The sequence below is a fragment of the Corvus cornix genome, chromosome 4, assembly GCF_000738735.6.
Source record: "Corvus cornix cornix isolate S_Up_H32 chromosome 4, ASM73873v5, whole genome shotgun sequence".
NCBI classification, from domain to species: domain Eukaryota; kingdom Metazoa; phylum Chordata; class Aves; order Passeriformes; family Corvidae; genus Corvus; species Corvus cornix.
In genome coordinates this window covers 33,216,305-33,236,949 of record NC_046334.1, presented here as the reverse complement: position 1 = coordinate 33,236,949, position 20,645 = coordinate 33,216,305, and the positions used below count along the sequence as shown (strand labels likewise).

The 20,645-nt window shown below is 37.4% G+C and overlaps 1 protein-coding gene across 6 annotated transcripts in view; it reads left to right on the top strand.

Moving 5' to 3' along the window:
* Positions 1-20,645, top strand: part of MARCHF1 (membrane associated ring-CH-type finger 1) — a 231,093-nt gene that overhangs the window by 80,771 nt on the left and 129,677 nt on the right. The window contains exons 1-2 of one of the 6 annotated variants that reach the window (XM_019287171.3): positions 19,148-19,333; positions 19,590-19,798. The exons of 2 other annotated variants lie outside the window; for them this stretch is intronic. In XM_019287171.3, the coding sequence (XP_019142716.1) occupies positions 19,700-19,798 (99 nt within the window). In that variant the 5' untranslated portion in view covers positions 19,148-19,333; positions 19,590-19,699. Of the gene's footprint in view, positions 1-19,147; positions 19,334-19,589; positions 19,799-20,645 lie in introns of those variants that run through there. 3 more of the 6 variants (XM_019287174.3, XM_039550599.1, XM_019287169.3) reach the window with 3 other exon arrangements.

Sequence of the window (20,645 nt, the reverse complement as noted above, 5' to 3'; positions counted from 1 at the left end):
CTCTTGTCTTTCTGAACTGAACTTAGACTTGAACTTTAATATCATGTATTGCCCGTTTTCATGTCAGCTTCTGTCAATATATTCAGCAGAATACAAGTCTTAATTGTAGCATTTCTGCTTATTGTAAGTATCTTCCTGATCATAAGTTTGTGCAAACCTAAATTGCAGAATAAGGAGAATAGAATTATTGCAGAGGTCTTTCATGCTTTGCTTCATTACTTATTAGGTAGATTTTTTTTTAATAGGGGGTATACTGAGGAATATAAATAGATATATCTGAACTGATGATACTAAAAAATACAACAGCTGTCCCTGTTGTTGCTTGTTAATTTGCTGTGCTGAGGTGTAATTTCATGCTTTGTTAAAATCAGATATATTAACTATGATTTGCTGATGGTGAAATAAGGAGACAGGCTCTGTGAAATTTCTGTGTTTTAAAAAATATATGGTACCTAATATTCACTGAAAGTAGTGGTCAGGGAAAAGTGTCCTGTAAGTTAAATATGTTGACACAGTAAAGAGCATCGATGAAACTAAACTGAAATATTTTATTCTTTACAGTCACTATGCAGTTAATATTTTCTCTAGGCATAAACTTCCTAAATCTCAGGTAGTGTCACAATGCATGTGTAGATATCAAAATGGTGCTAGTCAATAAGTGCACAGCATTCCTAATCCACCAGGCTTCATTAGCTGCTGAACATAAGGAAAACTGGAGGATTCTGTGAGGTGCCTTAAAAATTAAGAGCTTGATAGCACCTCATGACATAAGCAGTGCTAAATTTGAGAAAGTGCTGATGGGGGAAAAAAAAAGACACATAAAGAAAAGAAAAATAGTATTGCAAAGAATTCTCGCGAATTGAAGATAAGATAGTCTGTTTCAATGAGTAAAATAAAATTGAGGTCCAGTGGGACAGAAGAAAGGGAATGATACAAGCAGTGAGTACCTCTGAACAATAGTTATTTTTGATTAGTCTAATGTTTTTCAAATTCAGTAGAAGACAACTTCTTAGTTTATTTTAGTTGTGAAAATATACATTGATTCTATATATTTTTATCATTAATAAGTCTCTGGTTAATTATGTGTAGGTTTAGAGAATGTATGTATAAAAGTTATAAATGCTTTGATTCCCTCATTTAGCATGGTGTGGTTACAATATGTGCTTCCAAATAACACAACAAGATTTGGCTTCACAGCCTCTCTCGAGACTGAATTTGCATCTATTCCTCTTGACTGTCTTGACCATGCTACAGAAGTAGCTTGGGAGGAAAGGAATGAGCATTGTTATGTAGCCCATCATTTTTACTTCACCTGCTTGTTACACTTGTTGGATATTACTCCACAGTTAGTCCATTGACAGGAAAGGTTATCTGGGATTAAGAGCCAGTGAAAAATCTTTTTTGCTGACTTCGTTTGCAAGTAATTGTTTGTCCTGAAAATAAGATTAATGCACTTTAGAGCAGGAGTCATAATAATATTAGAAAAAGTACAAAGAAAATTCTTTATAGTTTAATTCGTACCATTTAACAGTTACAGCAATTTTGGGTGAGATATGGTATTGTTATGTTGTACGTCTGCATCTCATACTATCTGGCTTCAAGCAGAAAACTTTATTTCAGCTTCCCAGCAGCAAAAAAGTTCAGCTCCAGTACCAATGATTTACAGTGTGGAAGGATTGTATTGTCATAGACGTGCAAGGGGGGCATCAGGACCTCCAGAGTGCCCACACAAGCACACTTCTCTCTGGGGAGCCTCCTTGGACCCACTGAAAGCAGAACACTCCTGAGAAACCTCACATTGGTAGAGGAGCAACTTCTGTTTTTTTCCTTTGTGTTGCCTAGGAGTTGATGTGTCACTGAGCGTTGTGTCTCCCTCCTCTGAAGGCAGGTTTTAAGTGATTGTCTCAGGAAATGTCATTCTGCAGGATTACTCTTGCCATAGACTACTGATACAGTGTGAAAGACTGTCATGATTGTGGCCTTCTTGTGCCTTCCACAGGGCTAGAGAGGATAATTATTGATTAGTGTAATGAACCAAAGATGGCCCTATTTTTGTGGGCTGATTCATGCGAGAATGGTCTAAGGATTCACCATTTCCACTGCCACCTCAATAGTTTCCTGGAAAAAAAATGTGTAAGCTCTTGACTCTAAACTTCAATGGGAGAAGCAAATTCATACTTATGTAATTACTTTGATTGCAGTTTCTTGTTGTAGTCTATTTCAGGTAAACCTACACTGCATGAATCATAAGAAATTGCTAGCTAGAAAACAGAATGTCAAGAGGTGCTTTTGCTCCTCAGTTAACTAGTTTAGCATTAATGTCAGGTCTGTGTAGCTGTAAGATTAGGGTTGTTTTTATTTCTTCTTTTTTTAAGTCATCTGTGCATTGTGAGAGCATTGCCTTTCAACTGTGCAGTAATCTCTGATAGTTTGCTTGTATTCTTAGATTTTGTATGACTTTTGTACTCCTCAGGCTTCAAGATACCCTCTTTGTGTGTGACTGTGATAATTAGCAGGTTTATTTAACAGAAAACATCCTAAAGAGTGACATTAGAAATTATTGTCAAACAGACAGGAAGGCAGTAGAAATACTGATGTGTTTCCTGTGTATGTTTCTACTGTGAATAGTCAGTGAAAGAAGTTTATTCTAAAAGTAAAACTTGCAAAACAAGCAAACAAACAAAACTTGTCTGTGCTGCTATCTGCAGCTTTCTGTTGACTAGGAGCTGGGAAGTATCAGCAGCTTGTGGGTTTTTTTTGCTTAACTAGCCCAGCAGTGTACATAGGCATAGAGCTGGGTAGAAGATCTTGAGAAAACAAGGTTTTCTGTGCTATTGCCACCTCCCATTACTAGCATTGCATAGGCGTTGCTGCAATCCTTGGCCTTTCCAGGTTCAATTGTCTTGTTATTAGTGGTAAAATTGGAAAAATAGTCCTGATAGGTGGTATTTTGTGTGTTTAAATAGCTGAAATACATAGTTGTAACTGTAGCTACAGCTAGAAATTCTTAGCAGGTACACCCTGCAGCATGCCTTGTTCATCTTGTTCTGTGGTTGGAGACATGACTGGACTAGAGCTAGGTGTGATTCTTCCTGTGCAGGAGGGTTCCCTGCTGAAGCATCTGGCACCTGCATAAGTCAGAGAGGAATGATGGGTATTAATCTTGTATTCATTTGGAAGATACATTCCTGGAATGTTTTGCAGAAATAATTTAAGAATTCCTTAATTCCTTAAAAGTGGAAACTTCCTTTGATAAACTTGTTTGTGTAAATTGTCCAGAAACTTAATTCCTGAGGCTAAGTTATCGCTGACAGCACTAATTTTCTCTGTTAATTTCAGAGCATGAAATCTGCCCAGACATCTGGGCTTAGTAGAGGAGAGTTGTTGCTTTGGAGGGTAGGCTGCGCACACTTAAAAGTGGCTAAGGTTAGGGGGTATATATACACTCTTTCTATCCATCAAAGAAACAGGATTGCAACAACTTCCATTTTGAAATAAACTTGGCTTTCTTATTGAAATGATCTATTGAAGAGGTGGGAGTAGTGTGCATGTAAAAGAAGTAGATTAATTATCTATAATGACTCCATTTGGCTCAATTGACACTAGCGGGCAGGAAGATCCTGGAATGACCCTTACAGCCTCGGTTTCATAGGTGCTCCCATCAGGAGTGTCAATAATGGGCTGGCTTCCACCTACTCAAACATGAGCAGCCCCGAGAGGGGAGAGCTGCTGAGCCTTCTGCTGTGCTAGAGAAGGAGCACGGCTGTGACGCTGGAAGGTTGGAGATGAGGGGGTGCTCTGGAGGGCCTCTGCCCTCACGTGTACTGACTTGGCTGTGGCAGCATTTGTGTGTCCGACTGGAAGTGTCTTTGTGTGAGGTGATAAAATGACGATATTTCCTGAGAGCTGACAAAATGGAACTGCATTGCTCACAAAGAAAAATTGAAAGCTGATGTTCAGTTCTTGAGAAAGCAAAATGACAGCAATTCTTTTCTGACCATAGACTAACTGAGACTTTTTTGTTTTGGAAGAGATTGAGTGTATTTTATTTTAAATTACTTTTTTCCCCCCTAAATAAATCACATTGTATTTTGATGGAGTTAAATACACAAAATAGAGAAGACCTATGCATAAGCAGAGTTATGAGACAAAAAGATATAAGAGGAAGCTATTAGTTTTTTTTTTCCTGGAAGATTTCTCTGAATTGCAATGTTTTTAATAGTCCACATAAATAAATTTTCAAAGATGTCACCATGAATTAGAATTTTGTTGTATTTGAGATATGCATTTAAGTACAGCTATGCTGCTGCTACTACTACTACTACTACTATTTTTAGGTGGAATGATAGCATGTTGAACACTTTGAAACAAGCAAATATGAACTCATCTGGAGAGATGTATTCATAACCAATAACAATTAAAAATTATGTTATTAGCTCTTATAAGTCTCATCTGAGACCTAAATTTGGATTTTGCTAATGTATCCTATAAACAATTCTATCAACAAAGCATCTAAATATATTCTGATTCTTAATGTAATTATGATTTTAGTTACAACCTGTAACTGAATTATTTAGGCTAATTTGATGCTTTATGAGAATGCCAGCCTTTTGCAATTTATGAAATTTCTTCTGTACAATTTCATTTAATAGGCCCTTGCTTTCTGTCCTGACAAAGTTCTTCATCTACATTTTCTGTAGGTATTTAGTGACATTATTCACTTTTGTTCCTTGTCATTCATTTCCTCCAGCTGGATGGTCTGTCCTTTTCATCAGTGTTTCTGCAGGTGGAAGTGTTGTAGATTTCATGCTGTTTAAGTGAACCTGATGGGGTGGGAGTGTCACAATGAATGTTTATGACCTCGCAGCAATTGTTTCTGTGAAACTGGTGAAACTTTCCACAAAACAAATGGAGAGCAAGTACAGTAGCAGTTTTGGGTTTGTTTTTTTTTTTTTTCTCTCCTATTTTTTAATGTTGGTTATGCAAAGTTTTAATTTGATCCTATTAGTCTGCACCCATAATGTGCTTACTTTATGTTAGAATAAGTCATAGCAATAGCTTCCTTTGTTTGTTTCAAGAAAAGTACCCCAATACCCATGCTTAGTTGTTTTCACAATTGTGATCCCTGAATGGAAGAAAAGATGGTATTTACACACATAAATTGAGCACTGTTATTATTGCAAGGAGTGTGAGGTTGGGAGGGTTACAATGATTCTTTGAAATCAGAGAATTTTCATCCTTTTGTTGTTTCTAACAAATGTCATTTTATATTAATATAGCCTAAATGTTCTAATTTTATTAAGACTGGGTTTCTAATTTTCTAGACATGGCACACATATAAAGAAATATTTTTTTCCTGTAGGAGTGCCTAACGTCTAAATATACAAAGAACACGCGGGTTGAAAATGGAGTTTTACAGCAGTAGCTTTTTCTTTAAACATAGCTTACTTGTCCATCCTTTATCCCCTGTTTTCTGGTTGAAAGAAAGTTTCTTGTCGAGAAGCTTACAAGGAAAGTTTTAATGAAGCCTTTGTTCACTTAGAAAATAATAATAGTAAAAGAAAGATTATTGGTTAAATGAAGAAATTGCACCCATAGCTGAGCAGACAAGCATAGAAGGCAGATGCTCGTACGTGCGTCATGCTCGTAGTCATCCGCTGCGCTGAGTAAACTGGGCTATGCAATTCAGAGAAGGGCAGCTCTCAGCTTTTTGTTATGTACTGCCAGGGACTCATGCTCAGGCAACAGTGGGAAATTTCAACGCTTTTCTAAAGCAAACAGTTCCAAAAATTGCAGCTGTAGGGTACTTGATCTAAAAACAGATTTGTACCTGCTATTAATTGGATCCAGGGTGGACTGCACAGTGTGCAGCAGTAAGGGAAAATTTTGCCTTTGCGTCACAAATGTAATGAAACTCTTGACCCAGTGCCACTAATAGCTGTGGCTTAGTTGACACAATCTTGTAGCTTTTTTAAGCTAGTAGGACAGCAACAGCTCAGGGCTGTGATAAGTATTTCATCCTTAGCTGAGTAATAGGAGAGAACAAAGCTTCTTCATTCATTGCTTTGTGTCTTATAGACACCAGCTTTTTATTCCTCCTGGTAAATGCATGTTACAGTATTGTTGTTATAGGTCTTATTCTTTTTTGTGTCACTTCAGTTTTCCTTACTGCCAGTTAGGGAGAATCATCTAGCGAGGGGTCATTTTTTAACTGCATTTTCTATCTGAAATGAGAATTTCAGTGACATAAGAAAGCTCTGGGTTTTCGGTTAAGTTGGTTTAAGTTTACTATTATATCAGAAAAGTCCAGTGGGATGAGATTTAGGTGATAAAATACCGTGTCAGGCGGCTAAAGAATATTGGAGGGAGGGAGCAAGAGCCAAGTAGGAGGAAGTTCCACAGTCTATTTATGAGATAGAATAGTAGTATAAGATAAATGATTCTTAAAATACTAATATCTATGAAGTGTTTATCAATGGATGATGTTATAAAAAGTGATAATAGAACAAGATGTGCCTCAATAGTTTTTGTGAATATTTGAAGGTGCAGACTTTGTTCAAGGTGCTTTGAGACTCATCCTTCTGGGAAGCAAGGAAATGTTATCTTTGCAAACTGTCCTGAAGGAATTTTAAAAATCTCCCCCAAATAATGTTTGTCTGAAATGGAGATTTTGCTAACTTCAAAAAATATTCAGTTTCTGCTTCAAAAATATTTTCTATTTCTAGATTTCCGTTATTTTGACCTGGAGCAGTTCATTACTGTCATGAAGCATGTTTGATATCTAGTGTGTCTTTTTTATGGTAAGAATAAAGTTTTACTAAATTATCTTTGAAGAAAACAAAGAACAAATCAAGAAAATTTTTCAAATATATTCAGTGTAGGATAAATTCATCGCTGGAGTGAAAAGGAGAGTTTTAAAATATGATTATAGTGGATTTTCTAAGGAATTTGTTGCCAAATCACATTTGAAATTTAGCAGCACAAGGCTTTTAACTTATTCAGACTCTTCAGGAAATCCATAACCTAATCCCAGTTTAAGTGGCAAAGTAAGTAGCACCCAGAGTAAAGGATCTTTAGGTGCAGAATTTAGAAATATTCTTAGGAAAAAGACAATTTTATTGTTTTTGAGGTATTTTTGTTCTTTTTTTTTTGCTTTTCAGCTAACATTTTCTCTAATGTGCCTATTAAACTGGCATGGTGTAGTTGAATAGTCATAGTGTCCAAAGCCTTTATTGATTTTCCCCAGCACTGTGCATTTTCCCATTTTTTCAGTCATTTTGTACAGGGTTTTTCCTTGTTACTTAGAAGTATTTACTTCAAAGTTTGTGTTGGATTTCCCTATGCAGTTTCAAGTAGTTTGCCAGTGGTATAACCAACAGTTTTAAAATGTCACCAATGTATGGGCCTAGTTGCTAAACCCAGTATTTCTGTGCACTGGAGAAACAGATTTTCCATATCTATCAACTGAAATTTGTGTATATGGTTTGCTATCTGCGTATAGTGTCTGCTTGGAGACAGACGCTACCCTTGTGTTTTTGCCACACTGTGTACCTCAATGAGAATAAAGATTTATTCCGTGCTTGCAGTGTTAGTTACTAGAAAATGTCTGTAAGCTTATGCTCTAAATGGTCTTGAAATGTGTGGCTTTTTGTAGTTTCCCACTGGTAAGAAGTTTCTCAAGGGGGACAAAAACCCCAAACTGGTTAGAATTCAAATAGAAATAGTGATGTCCTGTTCTGTCATTTTCAGTTTGTGTATTTGCCTAGTGACAGCATCATTTTAAGGGTGGACCTTTGCTGGGTAAGAAACATGTGAAGCTTGTGCCAAGGCTGTGATTTTGCTCGTATCTTTAATGGTAGCTTTTAAATCCCAGAAGGAGGTAGATAGGAGTGGTTTCACATCTTGGAGGTGTTACAGTGTGATCCTAACTTTCAGAGCTGGGGTATCTGCTGCTCAGAATGGGAAATGAAGACTCTTCCTTTCATAAAGCTGAGCTTTATAAAATTGGGTTTTCTTTTGCAGAGTATAAATGGGGTGTGAACTGTTGCTGGTGTTTGGAAGTTGCTCCTAGTGAGTCTTAAACTGTTGCACTATGAAAAAGTGTGTGATAATTGGTAACATGGTAAGATACTCAACAGTACAAAATAAACTTTTAATCAGTATGTGATGTGAAGAAACTGGGTATCTTTATAGCATAAGGGGGGTGAGAAGTGAACCTTATTTCAATCCTGAAGATTGTTTTTAACCAGGAGATTGACAAATCCGACCCTTTGTTAATTTAGGCTCTTAATAACCTCTTCGGACTCTTTTAAAAAGTGCAGGTTTTCACTGAGAAAAACAAGAAAAAACTTACTTGTGTCTGAAAATATTCCTGGAAAAGATGACTTCAGAAAGTGTACTGGAGAGCAATTGTAACTTTTTTCCTGATTGTTTTTGATTGCTATGGGCAAATGATGAAAAATCATGCTCACCAAAGGTGAAATAGCTGTGTGGAGGAGGTGGGCACTCTGAAGTGCTTAGTGGAACTTAATACTAGTTACAGTATTGGATCTTCTTAGGTTGGATTTTCTTCCAGTGCTTAAGTAGGAGTGTGATTACAGAACAAGTGCTTTTCAGAGTATCCTCACATTGCACAGGAGTTAACTCCAAAAAGTACTGGTATTGGTATTGGTATTGGTATTGGTATTGGTGAGAATTCAGTTTTTTATTGAAGCCTGAAAGAAGAGTTAAATGAAATAGCACATTATATTTAATCTTATCTTCCAAAGCAAAGCATGCAGGCAGAGGTAAGATAAAAGTATGATCAAATCAATCTTGCAATGTTTAGAAAGCTGGTAATGGGGTAACACAAAGAAATATATAATTAAATCTGTGGAAGAGGTGTGTTAATTTGGAAGGAATATTTAAAACCCATAATCTTCAGAAATACATAGGGAGAGTTGCAATGATAAGCCTGGGAGTTTATGTTGGTGGGTGCTTTTCCTTTAGGAAATAATTTTACTGTCTTTCTTCTCCTGCATGCCTCCCTGCTGAATTACCACTGTTAGATGCTAAGCTCCATGGAAAGCAAGAGACAAAGTAACTTCCTGGAGACTCTTGATTCCCTGATCAATTAGCAACATGCAGAAACCTGAATAATTTTTATTTCAATATTGCTTTTCAAAAAATGTTCACAGGTTTGAAAGTAACCATTGGATCCTTCAGAGCAGGAACTCGAGGGATTTGTTTTCTGAACCTGGGTCTGCTACAATTTAAAATGAGAAAGCTGTATTGTGATAATAAACTCAAAGTTAGTGTAGCAATGTCCACCTAAGTGTAATAACTAATTACAGAATTAGGTAAGCATCATAATACAAAACTGTATTTGATTAGAAATTAATATCTTTGTACTAGTTATGTGACTCTGCTTTTGGTATACTTTCACAATTTTAAGATTAAATTACAAAGTTAATCCCATATTTTTTTTGTCTAGTAGTTTAATAACATTTTGAAATTCTTGTTTTCTGGAGAAAATAAAGAGGGACAAAGGAAAGTCTTCTGTTTGTTTAGAAGAATGCTGTATCACACATTTCTAAACTTAATTATCTTTATTTAATCAGAAATACATTCCATGTTTGTTAAAGAAATAACTTTTTCTGATTTCATTAGCTTCTCAGGCATGTAGAGTTTCAGCCAGGGAATGTGCTTTGTTTTGAACTCAGTCAGTGACCCCTGTAAAAGTGTTTAATTAACTTTTGCCAATGTCAATATACTTCTATTATACTCAGCAGGCTGAATGAGCTCCCTCTGGTGGCTCATTTACATTGAGGTTCTGTTCCTTCCTTCATAGCTGTTTACTCAAGCGAACAAGGCTGCTGACCCCAGGTATGAGTCAGGCATCAGTTCCTTCTGGGCTTATACTTTAATTGAAAAACATCAATAATTTCCTTACAGAATGAAACAAAAGCATTTAAATTCACAGGAGGTTCAATTCGTTAGCAAAATAAATAAAGAGCTACTGGGTAACAAAGTAAGCAAATAAAGCCGAATTACTTCCTTCTAAGTCAAAATCCCACAGTAGGTGGATGGCAGTAATTTAGCACTGGCACCCACTTACAAGAGTGCTTATTCTTAAACCTAAGAAATATTTGGATATTAAACCAAAATATTCGGACATTGACTGTGAAATTGTAAATGGCGTTCAGTATCAGCAAGGAGGAAGTAGGGCAGCAAGTAAGATTACGAACATGGGCTTCAGGAGAGAAAATTTTGGCCTCTTAAGGGATATTCTAGGAAGAACCCCATGGGAACAGGCCTTGCAGGGAAGAAGGGTCCAACAGACTTGGTTGAGTCTGTTGGACTTTGTTGAGTCTTGGTTGATAGTCAAGAATCGCTTCCTCCAGGCTCAAGAAGGATGCATCCCAATGAGCAAGAAACTGGGCAAAGGCGGCAAGAGATCTGTGTGGATAAATAACTCCTGTCATTACTCAAACAGAAGCAGGAAACACACAAGTGATGGAAACAGGGTCAGGCCACTTAAGCGAATATAGAGAGGTTGTCAAAGTAGAAATTAGACAAGGAAGGTCAAGGCCCATCTGAAATTAATTCTGGCCAAGGATGTCAGGGAAAGTGAAAAGGACTTCTTCAAATACATCAGTAATAAAAGGAAAAATAATGTGGGCCTGTTACTACATGGAGGGGGGACCCTGGTAACAAAGGACACAGAGGGCTGTTACTGAATGCCGCCTTTGCATGGGTCTTCACTGGCAAGACCAGGCCTCAGGAATCGTCGACTCAGGTGACCAGGATAAAGGAATATTGTAAGAAAGATTTTCCTTCAGTCAAGGGGAATTGGGTTAGAGAACACCTAGTGGTGAAGACTTGACATCCACAAGTCCATGGGCCCTGATGGTATGCATCCATGAGTGCTTAGAGAACTGGACAGCATAGCTAGACTGCTCATGATTGTCTTTGAAAGGTCTCGGTGATAAGGAGATGAGCCTGAGGACTGGAAGAAAACAAATATCACCCCAAGGAACTACTGGCCAGTCAGCCTCACCTCAGGCTCTGATGTTGTGATGGAACGACTTATTCTGGAGGCCATCTCTACCCACGTGGAGGACAAGGAGGTGGTCAGGAGCAGTCAGCATGGATTCACCAGAGATAAATCAACAAAGATGATGAAGGGACTGGCACATCTCTCCTATGAGGAAAGGCTGAGGGAGCTGTGCCTGTTCAGCCTCAAAAAGAGACAACTCAGAGGGGAACTCATCAATGTCCATCAGTATCTGAAGGAGGGTGCCAAGAGGATAGACCAGGCTCTGCTTGGTGGTGCCAAGCAACAGGCAAGAGGCAACAGGAAGAAACCGATGCCCAGGAAATTCCACCTGAACATGAGGAAGGACTTCTTTACTGTGTGGGTGACTGGGCACTGGAACAGGTTGCCCAGAGAAGGTATAGAGTCTCCCTCACTGGAGATACTTAAGGACTGTCTGGACACGTGTTGATGACTCTGCTTGAGCAGGGAGGTTGGACGATATAACCCCCTGTGGTCCCTTCCAACCTGACCCATTCTGTGATTCTATAAAGAAAATTATTAAGAATGTGAAATCCATGTTTTTAAAGTGGTTTAATCCTGTAGATGAACTACAATATGAGTTAAAATGAATCTTGGTATCAGAATTCATTTAAAGTATTTCACAGCATTAAAGAGAAGCATAATCACACTTTTTATAGTCTTCTTAAAATTAAGAAGCCAGGGGAATTTGTGTGTCAAAACCACCAGCAAATTTAAAATGAATTCTCCACCTCTGTAATGTTAATTCCTACAGATACTTTCTAATTCCATGCTGTTATAATTTAATGGCATCCTTATCATACTGGCACTGAGCCATCTTCTCTCAGAAGCAGTGGAAGCTTTGAAGCCAAACAACGTGCAAATTGGACATAAGATTAAAAACTTGTTCAATATAGAAGATTTTTTTTTTATTAAGATATTGTCAATAAGCAGGTTACAGAATTTTTTTTTTTTTTATTAAGGTATTGTCAATAAGCAGATTACAGAATAAAATATTCAAAAATTAGAGAAATTATAGTTTTTGGAATATGAATATTTAGGCAAAGATGAATTTTTTCTTGGAGAAAGATGAGATTAGGAGGGAAATAGCAGTGTTTATAAGACGATCAGATAGCCATGTGAAATAAAGGGGAAAATAGAGTATAATCAACAATAGACACCTGTAGGAAGTTGAGAAGAAATACCTTTTAAGAAGTGGTTTAAATGAATATTCATTTGCATGTTTAATATCTTGCATTTTTTCATGTTCCTTAAAGATTCTAGCAGCTGAGATTCACAAAACAAATAATGCTTAGCAAGCATGAAAAACCTCTAAATTGAAAGTCTATAGACTTTCAATATTCACACAAATTGACCTGTTATTTTTTGATCACAAATTGTTCATCTGTCTGTTTTCTTTGTCAAATAACAATTGAAAGCATGGTTCATAGCATAATATTGTGCACCTGAATATGTGCATTAAAAATAAACAATCTAGGTCTTCCAATTTAATTATATATGGCTAGTAACAGAAGCGGGTAGGTTAGCAAAATTTTCTTTTATGCAGGTTTTTTAGAACAGTTTCCTACTGTGTTCAAGTCCAGAATCTCTTTGATGTTGGTGATCAGTCTATGAAAAATAAAAAGTCTAGTATTTGAGGAAAGTACTGGTGTACTTTGTTCAGGACTAAGAAGACTTGGAAATAACTTACTTGGTGCGCCCTGGGACTATACTTACATTTTTTCAGCTGATGGTAACTAGCATTTTCCAGTCATCCTTTCATAAAGGAATACGTTGATCCCGACTGATCCTTAAATCAGTCTGTACTCCTGGCTGCTACTGAATTTCTTTTTCCTGTTCTACCAGTGCCATAACTGGGTTTCTTGTACTATTGAACTTCATTCTGTTTCTCATGCTCTCATCTTAGAAGATTGTCCAAGTCTTCCAGCATTATGCCCTGGTCCTCCTGTGTTGAGTGACAGCTTTGAAAGTTGGCCAAGAACTTGAGTCCCTTCTTACCAAACACTGGAACTCTTCAAGATTAATGGATTCAGTTTTGGAGCATTTAACCCAAAACTAAGCAGGTGAATTCCACTGCTTGCTAAATTTTGATGCTTCTATCATAAAGACTGTCAACCACCTTATGTGAGAGAGCTGTTTAGATAACTTTTTCATGTATGTCATTTAGAAGTGGGAAATAATACTTTGTGTGGCAATGTCTTTAGTTACCTCTTACTCTGAAGAGGCACATGGACAACACCATTTCAATTTTGTGTGCTGGTGGAAATAAGCAGCTAGACAGCATGGCATCAACTACAAATGCAGGAACATAATTTTATAGTGTAATGTTATGAAATGATACTGCCTTTACATTGCCAAAGGCCAGCAACATTTGTAAGCAGAGGAGTGCTTGAGAGGTTAGTGTTCATCATGAAGGTAGATGTTCATCACACCTGAACTACAGAGGTAATAGGACCTCTTAGTACTTGTGGGCATACACACAAGTTGGGTACTGCAAATTAGAATAAAGACAGCGGGAGTCCTGTCTGTGTAGTGAGTAGCTGAGTGTTTCCGTAGTATAAATAATTTCTTCAGTGGACCCTTTAACAGCATAATTTCAGTTCTTTTTTAGTATAAATCGGTTAAGTACATAGTCTGCCCATTCTGCCAAAAAGTTAGTAATTGACTTTTTCTGATGGTTTTTATAAGTTTTAGTTACATTTGAACAAAAATTCTAAATTCTAAATGAGCTGTTCAAGTTACTGGCAGTTTGTATAACTTTGCAAGTCTTCCCTTGTTCCGTATTTCATGGGGACACTGTAGTGTGATGAGTGAATAGTATGCTTGGTTTAATTTAGATAAGGTAAACTTAGTGCAAACACCACACTGGAGGCATCCATGATGGTCTTTGTGTTCAGCAGTGAAAATCAGTTGGTTTTAGTTCTCTTATCTAGGAGATAATGAAGATAATTGTTTTTAATAGCTGGGGGCAACATTTTATCCAATTTATCACCATTCTGTCTTTCCATATCTCACTTTCATCAATCTAAGGTTAGGCTAGGTAAACTTTTTTTTGAGGTACCAGTCATATTTTAATTCCATCTCAGCTATTACATTTTGATTTTTAACTTTCTTTTTGACTTAGAACATTTCTAGAACATCTGAAAATCCAAGGTCATGGAATGGTACAAGATGTTCTACTTAGGTAATATATCTGTTCAGAATATGCAAGTGGCAAATAGATTCCTCTGTGTTTGCAGTCACTTCTGTTAGTGGAAGAGCAGATTACCCATGCTTAGTAGTGCTGTTGATGAAATGATGTGTAATAATGTACAATATTCAGTGAATGGCAACATAGAAAAATATCCAAAGACGTTAGTTTGAAATTTTGAGTTGATTGCTTCCTTAATACCTTTAATACACCTCTATTGCTCTAATGTACCATATTACATTATGTGGTACTTCTCAGCACTTCAGTCAACTGCAAAACTGAAGGAGGCAAGGCAAAAAGCTGCCAAATCCTCCCCGAGGATCTAGTAATGTGATGGCTGCATTCAAGTCTATAAGAGCTCCATGTGGCATTTAAAAAGCAACTTCTAATATGGTATCTCACAGCCATTCATTCTTATTTGTGAAGAATGCAAATTCTATTCAAGTTTTTAAAATAAGTTTTGAATTTTGATTCTGCTGAGGACTTACTTGAACATGAGTTCTGCTGAAAACTTGCATTCCTGATGCTCCTCCATTTGAAGCCAGCCCACAGTGCAAAATAGTATTTAGGACCTACTCATTCACATAGCAGAGAACAACAGGTTTTCCCATTCCCATCTGGAATACGCTGCTTTGGAATATTTGTGTTTGGCTAAAGATATCTTTCATATTTACCCTAATTCCATTACTAACTTTGTGCTTCTGTAGGCTTAAAGGTTGGGCAAAGATCTAAAGGAATTTTTCATTTATCCAAAAACTTCATTTGGTTCTGGTGTCAACTTCAGGACGCTGTGGAAGCCCAAGGGATTGGTTTACAACAGTCCTGTTTGTTCTGCATTAGACTACTGCTAGTTGCACTTTTAATTTAGGTTTTAGAAGCTTCTGCTAAAATGACTGTACTCATCCCAGTTGATCATTATCTAGCACTAGTATCCATCTGCTTCCACAGCTGCTGTAGAGTTCAGACTTTTGTCTCTGTATCTAAGTTGTGATTACAAGAGAAAAAATCCCTGTAAGGTAGTAAAGGGAGCATAGCATGTACAGTGTTTGTAACTCTTCTGTTTAGTTTTTGAGGGAAGTGAAAGTCATTCCTTAAACTCAGGACTATAGGCTATAAGTCTGTACTTTTTGTATATTGTGTATTCGTAGAAAATGTGGTTTTTTTGACAAATAATGTGGAGTTCAAAAACCAAGTTGTAAGTATTTTATGTCCACAATGATTTTTTCTTTAACTTCATAGTTTTGGCTGAAAGATCCTATAATAGCTGCAATACCTCTTATCTAAAGATGATTTTATGTAAGTAAAAAAGACCTAGAATTACCTGTTTCTGATAGTGTTATTTATGCAGGTATACTTATTATTATGGTTTTTTCCAATTCAAGGGTCTTGTAAAAAATTTTCTGTAAGTGATGGCAGAGCTATTATATATAAGCAGAGCTATTATATATAAGCTGCCAGTGAACTGGCAGTACACTAGTACATTGTTTCCTTGCAATTGTGTTACAAAAGAGTTGTATTACTGTCTTTCATTCTCTCATTGACACTTGCATCACCATGGTTGAACCACTAACCGTAGCTGATCAGATCCTCTTCATTATTCAAAGTAGTAGTCTCGTGTAAATGAGTATGGTGAGAAGATAATGTGCTCCTTATTAAATTAAACTAAAAATGTAGTGTGTGTATATAGGGTTATAATTCTGATCCCATTCTGCTGTCAGATTCTTATGGAAGTGCTGCCAGGGATGTTTTGTGCAGGTAATGTATGTGTCCTGAGTGTCAGAGAGGACACTTGGAGCCATGTGTGAAGGGAATAGATGAAAATATTTCATGTGTTGCAGGCAAGAGCAGAAGCACACAGAGTAGTCCACAGCTCAGGAGCAGACCTACATTGTGAGACACCAGGAAATAATTCCTTTTGTCTTAGTTTCCTTCATGATCACCAAGATCTGATTGGCACTGTTCATAAAGTCTGTACTGAGGGGAATGTGTTGGGTGACTGAAAATAGAGTTGAGTTCCTTGGCTTATCCGAGTTGGGATTAGTAGAGTTTCAAGTAATAAGTGAGAGGAGGAAGGGGTGGTACTTCTCTTTTCTGTAGTTACTTGCTTCAAGAACTGTGAATGATATTAATGTAAATCAATTACTAATGCACCCCCGAAACATAGCTCTCTTCTCTGCCAATGTCATTTTCACCTGCTCCAGGTGACCAGTTCTCTTTTGTTATTGTTACCCTCCCAAGACTGCTATCATGCTGCTTGGCACAGCAGCTTCATACTTCACTGAGCAGCTGTCACGCTGTCCTTCAGGTGAGGCATTGCCCTGAAATTACAACTCTTTCAGTGGTACGTTTGCCAAAATTAGCGTTCTTTGAATAGAACACCACAGTCTGTTCACCATGGAGGATGAGTGGAAGTAGATACATTTTCTAACAAAGAAAATGGGTTGTGTGTATGTACGTAAAATCACTTTGTTTACAGCTTTGGGACTCTGGGAGCTAAAAATACATTGTAAATTGAGATCAATAATTTTGTTGCTTCATTAAGATGTGCTCTGATGTTGTGCTGCTGGTGTGAGATCACAGGTGTACTAATGCCTATGCAAAAGTTTTATGTTTTATAATTCTATCATGTAAACTTGAAAAAGCAAAGACAGAAATGTAAACTAAAGTTTAATGAAGAATGATCCCAGCCACACCTCTGCTACTGACTTGTTTAGTGTGCATCTGGATATGTCCTGTATTTTCTAACAGCTTCCTTACCATGGAGCAGTGGTGTTCTCTATATTTCTAGGTATAGCAGTATGAGGCTTGATTGTTTTGCCACTTGCTTTAGCACTTAGGCTGAGAAGAGCCATGTTCAGCATATGTACAGGGAAGGCAATTGCGCATTAATTTGAAGTCTCCACACGGTGAAGAAATGTAATTAGTGAAATAGTTAAGCAGAATGCAAGCATGGAACTACCTAATGTTAAAATATAGCCCTTGTTTGGAGCAAGGGCTTTTTGTTACATACGTATTAATCTTATAGGTTCACTTTAGGGGAAAAAAGGGGCCACGCATCATTTTAAAAAGAACTAAGCACATCACACCCTGTAAGGTCTTTATTCTAGCTAAAACAGACATAGAGATAGGATTTAAGAGATTGCTGGTTAACCCAGAAATCTCGGACTTAAATCTTAAGTTCATATGATTTCAAATGCAGAGTTATTGGCACAATATCAAAAGGCAGGTTGACTTTTTTAAGCTTAACTAGACATGAAAGCACATTTACAGGAAGGTTCCATTTTAATACCACAAACCCTCTACTTTTCTATCAATATTTTTTGCAAAGAGGTGAGTGATTATCATGACAAAGCAGAGTCAGGTTTAGGAATTCTTAATCTGGTTGTGCCTCAGAGGAAGGAAAAGAGCTTTTCTGTAGCTTTAAAACTTTCTATTAAACTGAAAAGGAATTTCCTTTACATTATAGTCGAGTTTAAGATTAACAGTTAACCTTTACCAGCCTGGTATATGACATTTCTTGTCTTTGAATACTTCTGGAATAATTTTTTGATTTACCACTGTCTTGGTAGAGCTGGAACTTGTCTTTTTTTCTCTGTTTGTATTCAAAATTCAGGAAAATTTCCCTGTGTACATTGGAAGTTATTTAAACTTACATTCAAACTGATTTTGGAATATTAGAAATTAAAAATGGAATAAGCATTTTAAATATAACTAAAAATGTGTAAAAGGAACTGTGTAAATGCCAATAGACTTAATTTTATTCTTCGTAAATCTATTCCATGACTATGTAGATATAAAATGTGTTATAAATATATAAATATAAAAATGTGCACATATACATGTGTGTCTTGCAGCATCTCTAAACTCCTAGCACAGATTGTTTCTTTGTTAATGCATTTATAAACTCTTCTATTATAGCCTGTCAATATACCTTAATTTAAATCAGCGATGTAAAACCGGGATGGCAACCTGAACCAGATGCCAATTTATCTCAGGCCAGTCCCTTGTAAGCTCTATTAACTCAGACTGAGAAATAGTAACTAAAGTAGCGGAGTAGTGAATCAACAGTATTTTAAATCCTCCCCACTGGCTTTGTAAGAGAATCCAGGCTCTTTATAATGCTATTATTTCTTGTCAGAATTCTAAGTTCCACTCTGTACAGCTGGAAATAAAGATGATATATTTCAGGGCTTGGGTAATATTTTTTTTTCTTTAATTGACAGCATATTAAAATGTTGTTGGTGCTCGGTGTGGGATTTTTTTTTCTTTCATTCCTGTATTATTTATACGGTGCTAAGAATTTGACTTCTGATCTAATAATTTCATTACTGTTTTAAATCAAGATTAGTTTTGCTGGCACTCCCAATACTTATCAAGAATAATAAATTTTTTAGAGAAGTATAAAAATTTCCTTTCTTCGTATTCATTTTTGTAATACAGCACCTGGGACTTTCTTCTATTGTTTTGAATTTTAAGGGGAGGGGAAATGCTGAGTTTTCCTGAGTGTTTTGCTTCACCTTAACTGCGAGCACTGAAGCTGCTGGGAGGGAGAAGCTCACATAAGTGACATTCTCAGAGTGTGTGTGACTATTATAAAGGCATGTGTGTGTCTGCCTCTGGCTCGTCCTGCTGAGCTGGCTTCTGGTGAAGTCTCGGGAAGAGACGAGCGCAGCAAAGGGTTAAGTTTTTACTATCAACCCCAGAAAGGCACATTTGCAATGCCTCCCAGTCTTGTCTTCCTTTTTACACCTCATTTGCTCACCGATACTCCTCACTTCAAGGCAGATCCTTTGACCTAAGCAGATTATTGTAGACGCATGAAGGACACAGCAAGCTATCCTGTGCTTTTAAAGGAGGAGATTTTGGCTCCAAAATAGGACACTAAGCTTTTCAGCCTTCTGCTGCTGTACCTAGCGAGCACGAGGCAGTGTCTGGAGGTGCTTAGTGGACTCCTGTGGAATCGGATGGGAAACAAAAGCAGAAGTGGCAGCTGCTGCAAATGGGGGAGCCTGTGCCGTTAGCGGGAAGCGATTGCTAATAAGGGCCTGTGAGACCTGGGTTTCCTTGGTTTCCATGACACTTATTAGGTAACACAGAAATTGAATTGTCTCCCACAGTGCTCTTGGGGGATAGTGGTATGACGGGGTGCTCCAGGGACACAGACTTGCAGCAACTCATCACTCTAAGCATGTGAAACTCCCTGGATTGTTGTGCCTTACTTCTTTGTTTGCTGTGTCTTGCTTGTGTTTGCAATTTGCTCTGCTTTGTTGATTTTTTTTTTTCTTTTCATGGAAGACCCTGGCTACACCGTTTCTCAAATAATATTTTCCCCTTTTTATTTAGAGCTGAGCTTGGCAAAGAGAGGATATGAACAATTATACAGGTGGGCTACTCGGGGGGAGTGAAGATATAAGGCATCCAAACAGGTACTGGCAGCCTGCAGCTCTGTAAAAATGCCACTCCAGCAGATTTCTGTAGTTCCAGCGCGGGAGACTGCCAGCAATGGGAGAAGTTCAGTGGGCACAAACAAAGAGAAGAGCAAGGAAGTCGAGGTAAGAGGAAGGTTTCAATTTGCTACGACAGGGTGAGGGTGCCTTTGGTAGGCAGTGGGTCTGGCTGCGGAGCAGGATGCGGCGTTGCTGGAGCGTTGCAGAGGGCTCAGGGGTGCAGCTGTAGCACACTGCAGGGGATGCTGTGACAGCAGCACCTCAGCTTTACAGAGACAAGGACCCTGCTTCAAAAGTAAAATAAATAAATGCGGGAAGTTACAAATTGCGTTAGGGGGTTTTAACATTTTCATTTAAATGAGTGCAGCCTGCTAGTACTGGCAGTCATTGTTCCTTATAAGCTGTCAAGTAGCAGTTTCTTTATAATAGGTTGGATGAAAAAGTAGTTGGAGTAAAATCCCTGTCTTTTTTTAAAACCAACAAAAATAATGTACTAAAGCCTGTCTTTCTAATGTGCATGTAGTATAGGCATGAGCTCTATACCTTAGTCTTTTTACCATTTAAAAGGCATCAGTGTTTCATTTTTTATCTCTTGACTGACTTTCTTTGATTAATAAACATACAAAAGTGTTGTTTCATCAGTAAATACTCTATCCTGTTGTCTCCCAGTTAAGAAGAACCTGTAGGTTCAGATTACATTAATGGTTAGTACAAAAAAAAAAATCTGTGCAATTTTAATGGTATTTTTAGCTGCAGAAATCTCTTTTGTATGTATAGATTAAACATGTATTGTGCAAAACCAAAAATAAAAAGCATCCCTTCCAAACCCAAAATATAAGTCATCTGTTGATAGATATAGCAGTAAATGTATGTAACACAGACATCTGCTTTTTACAGACAAGTTTCTTGTCTCTGTGCTTTTCTTTTCCTCTTGCTGTATGGAAACCAAGGA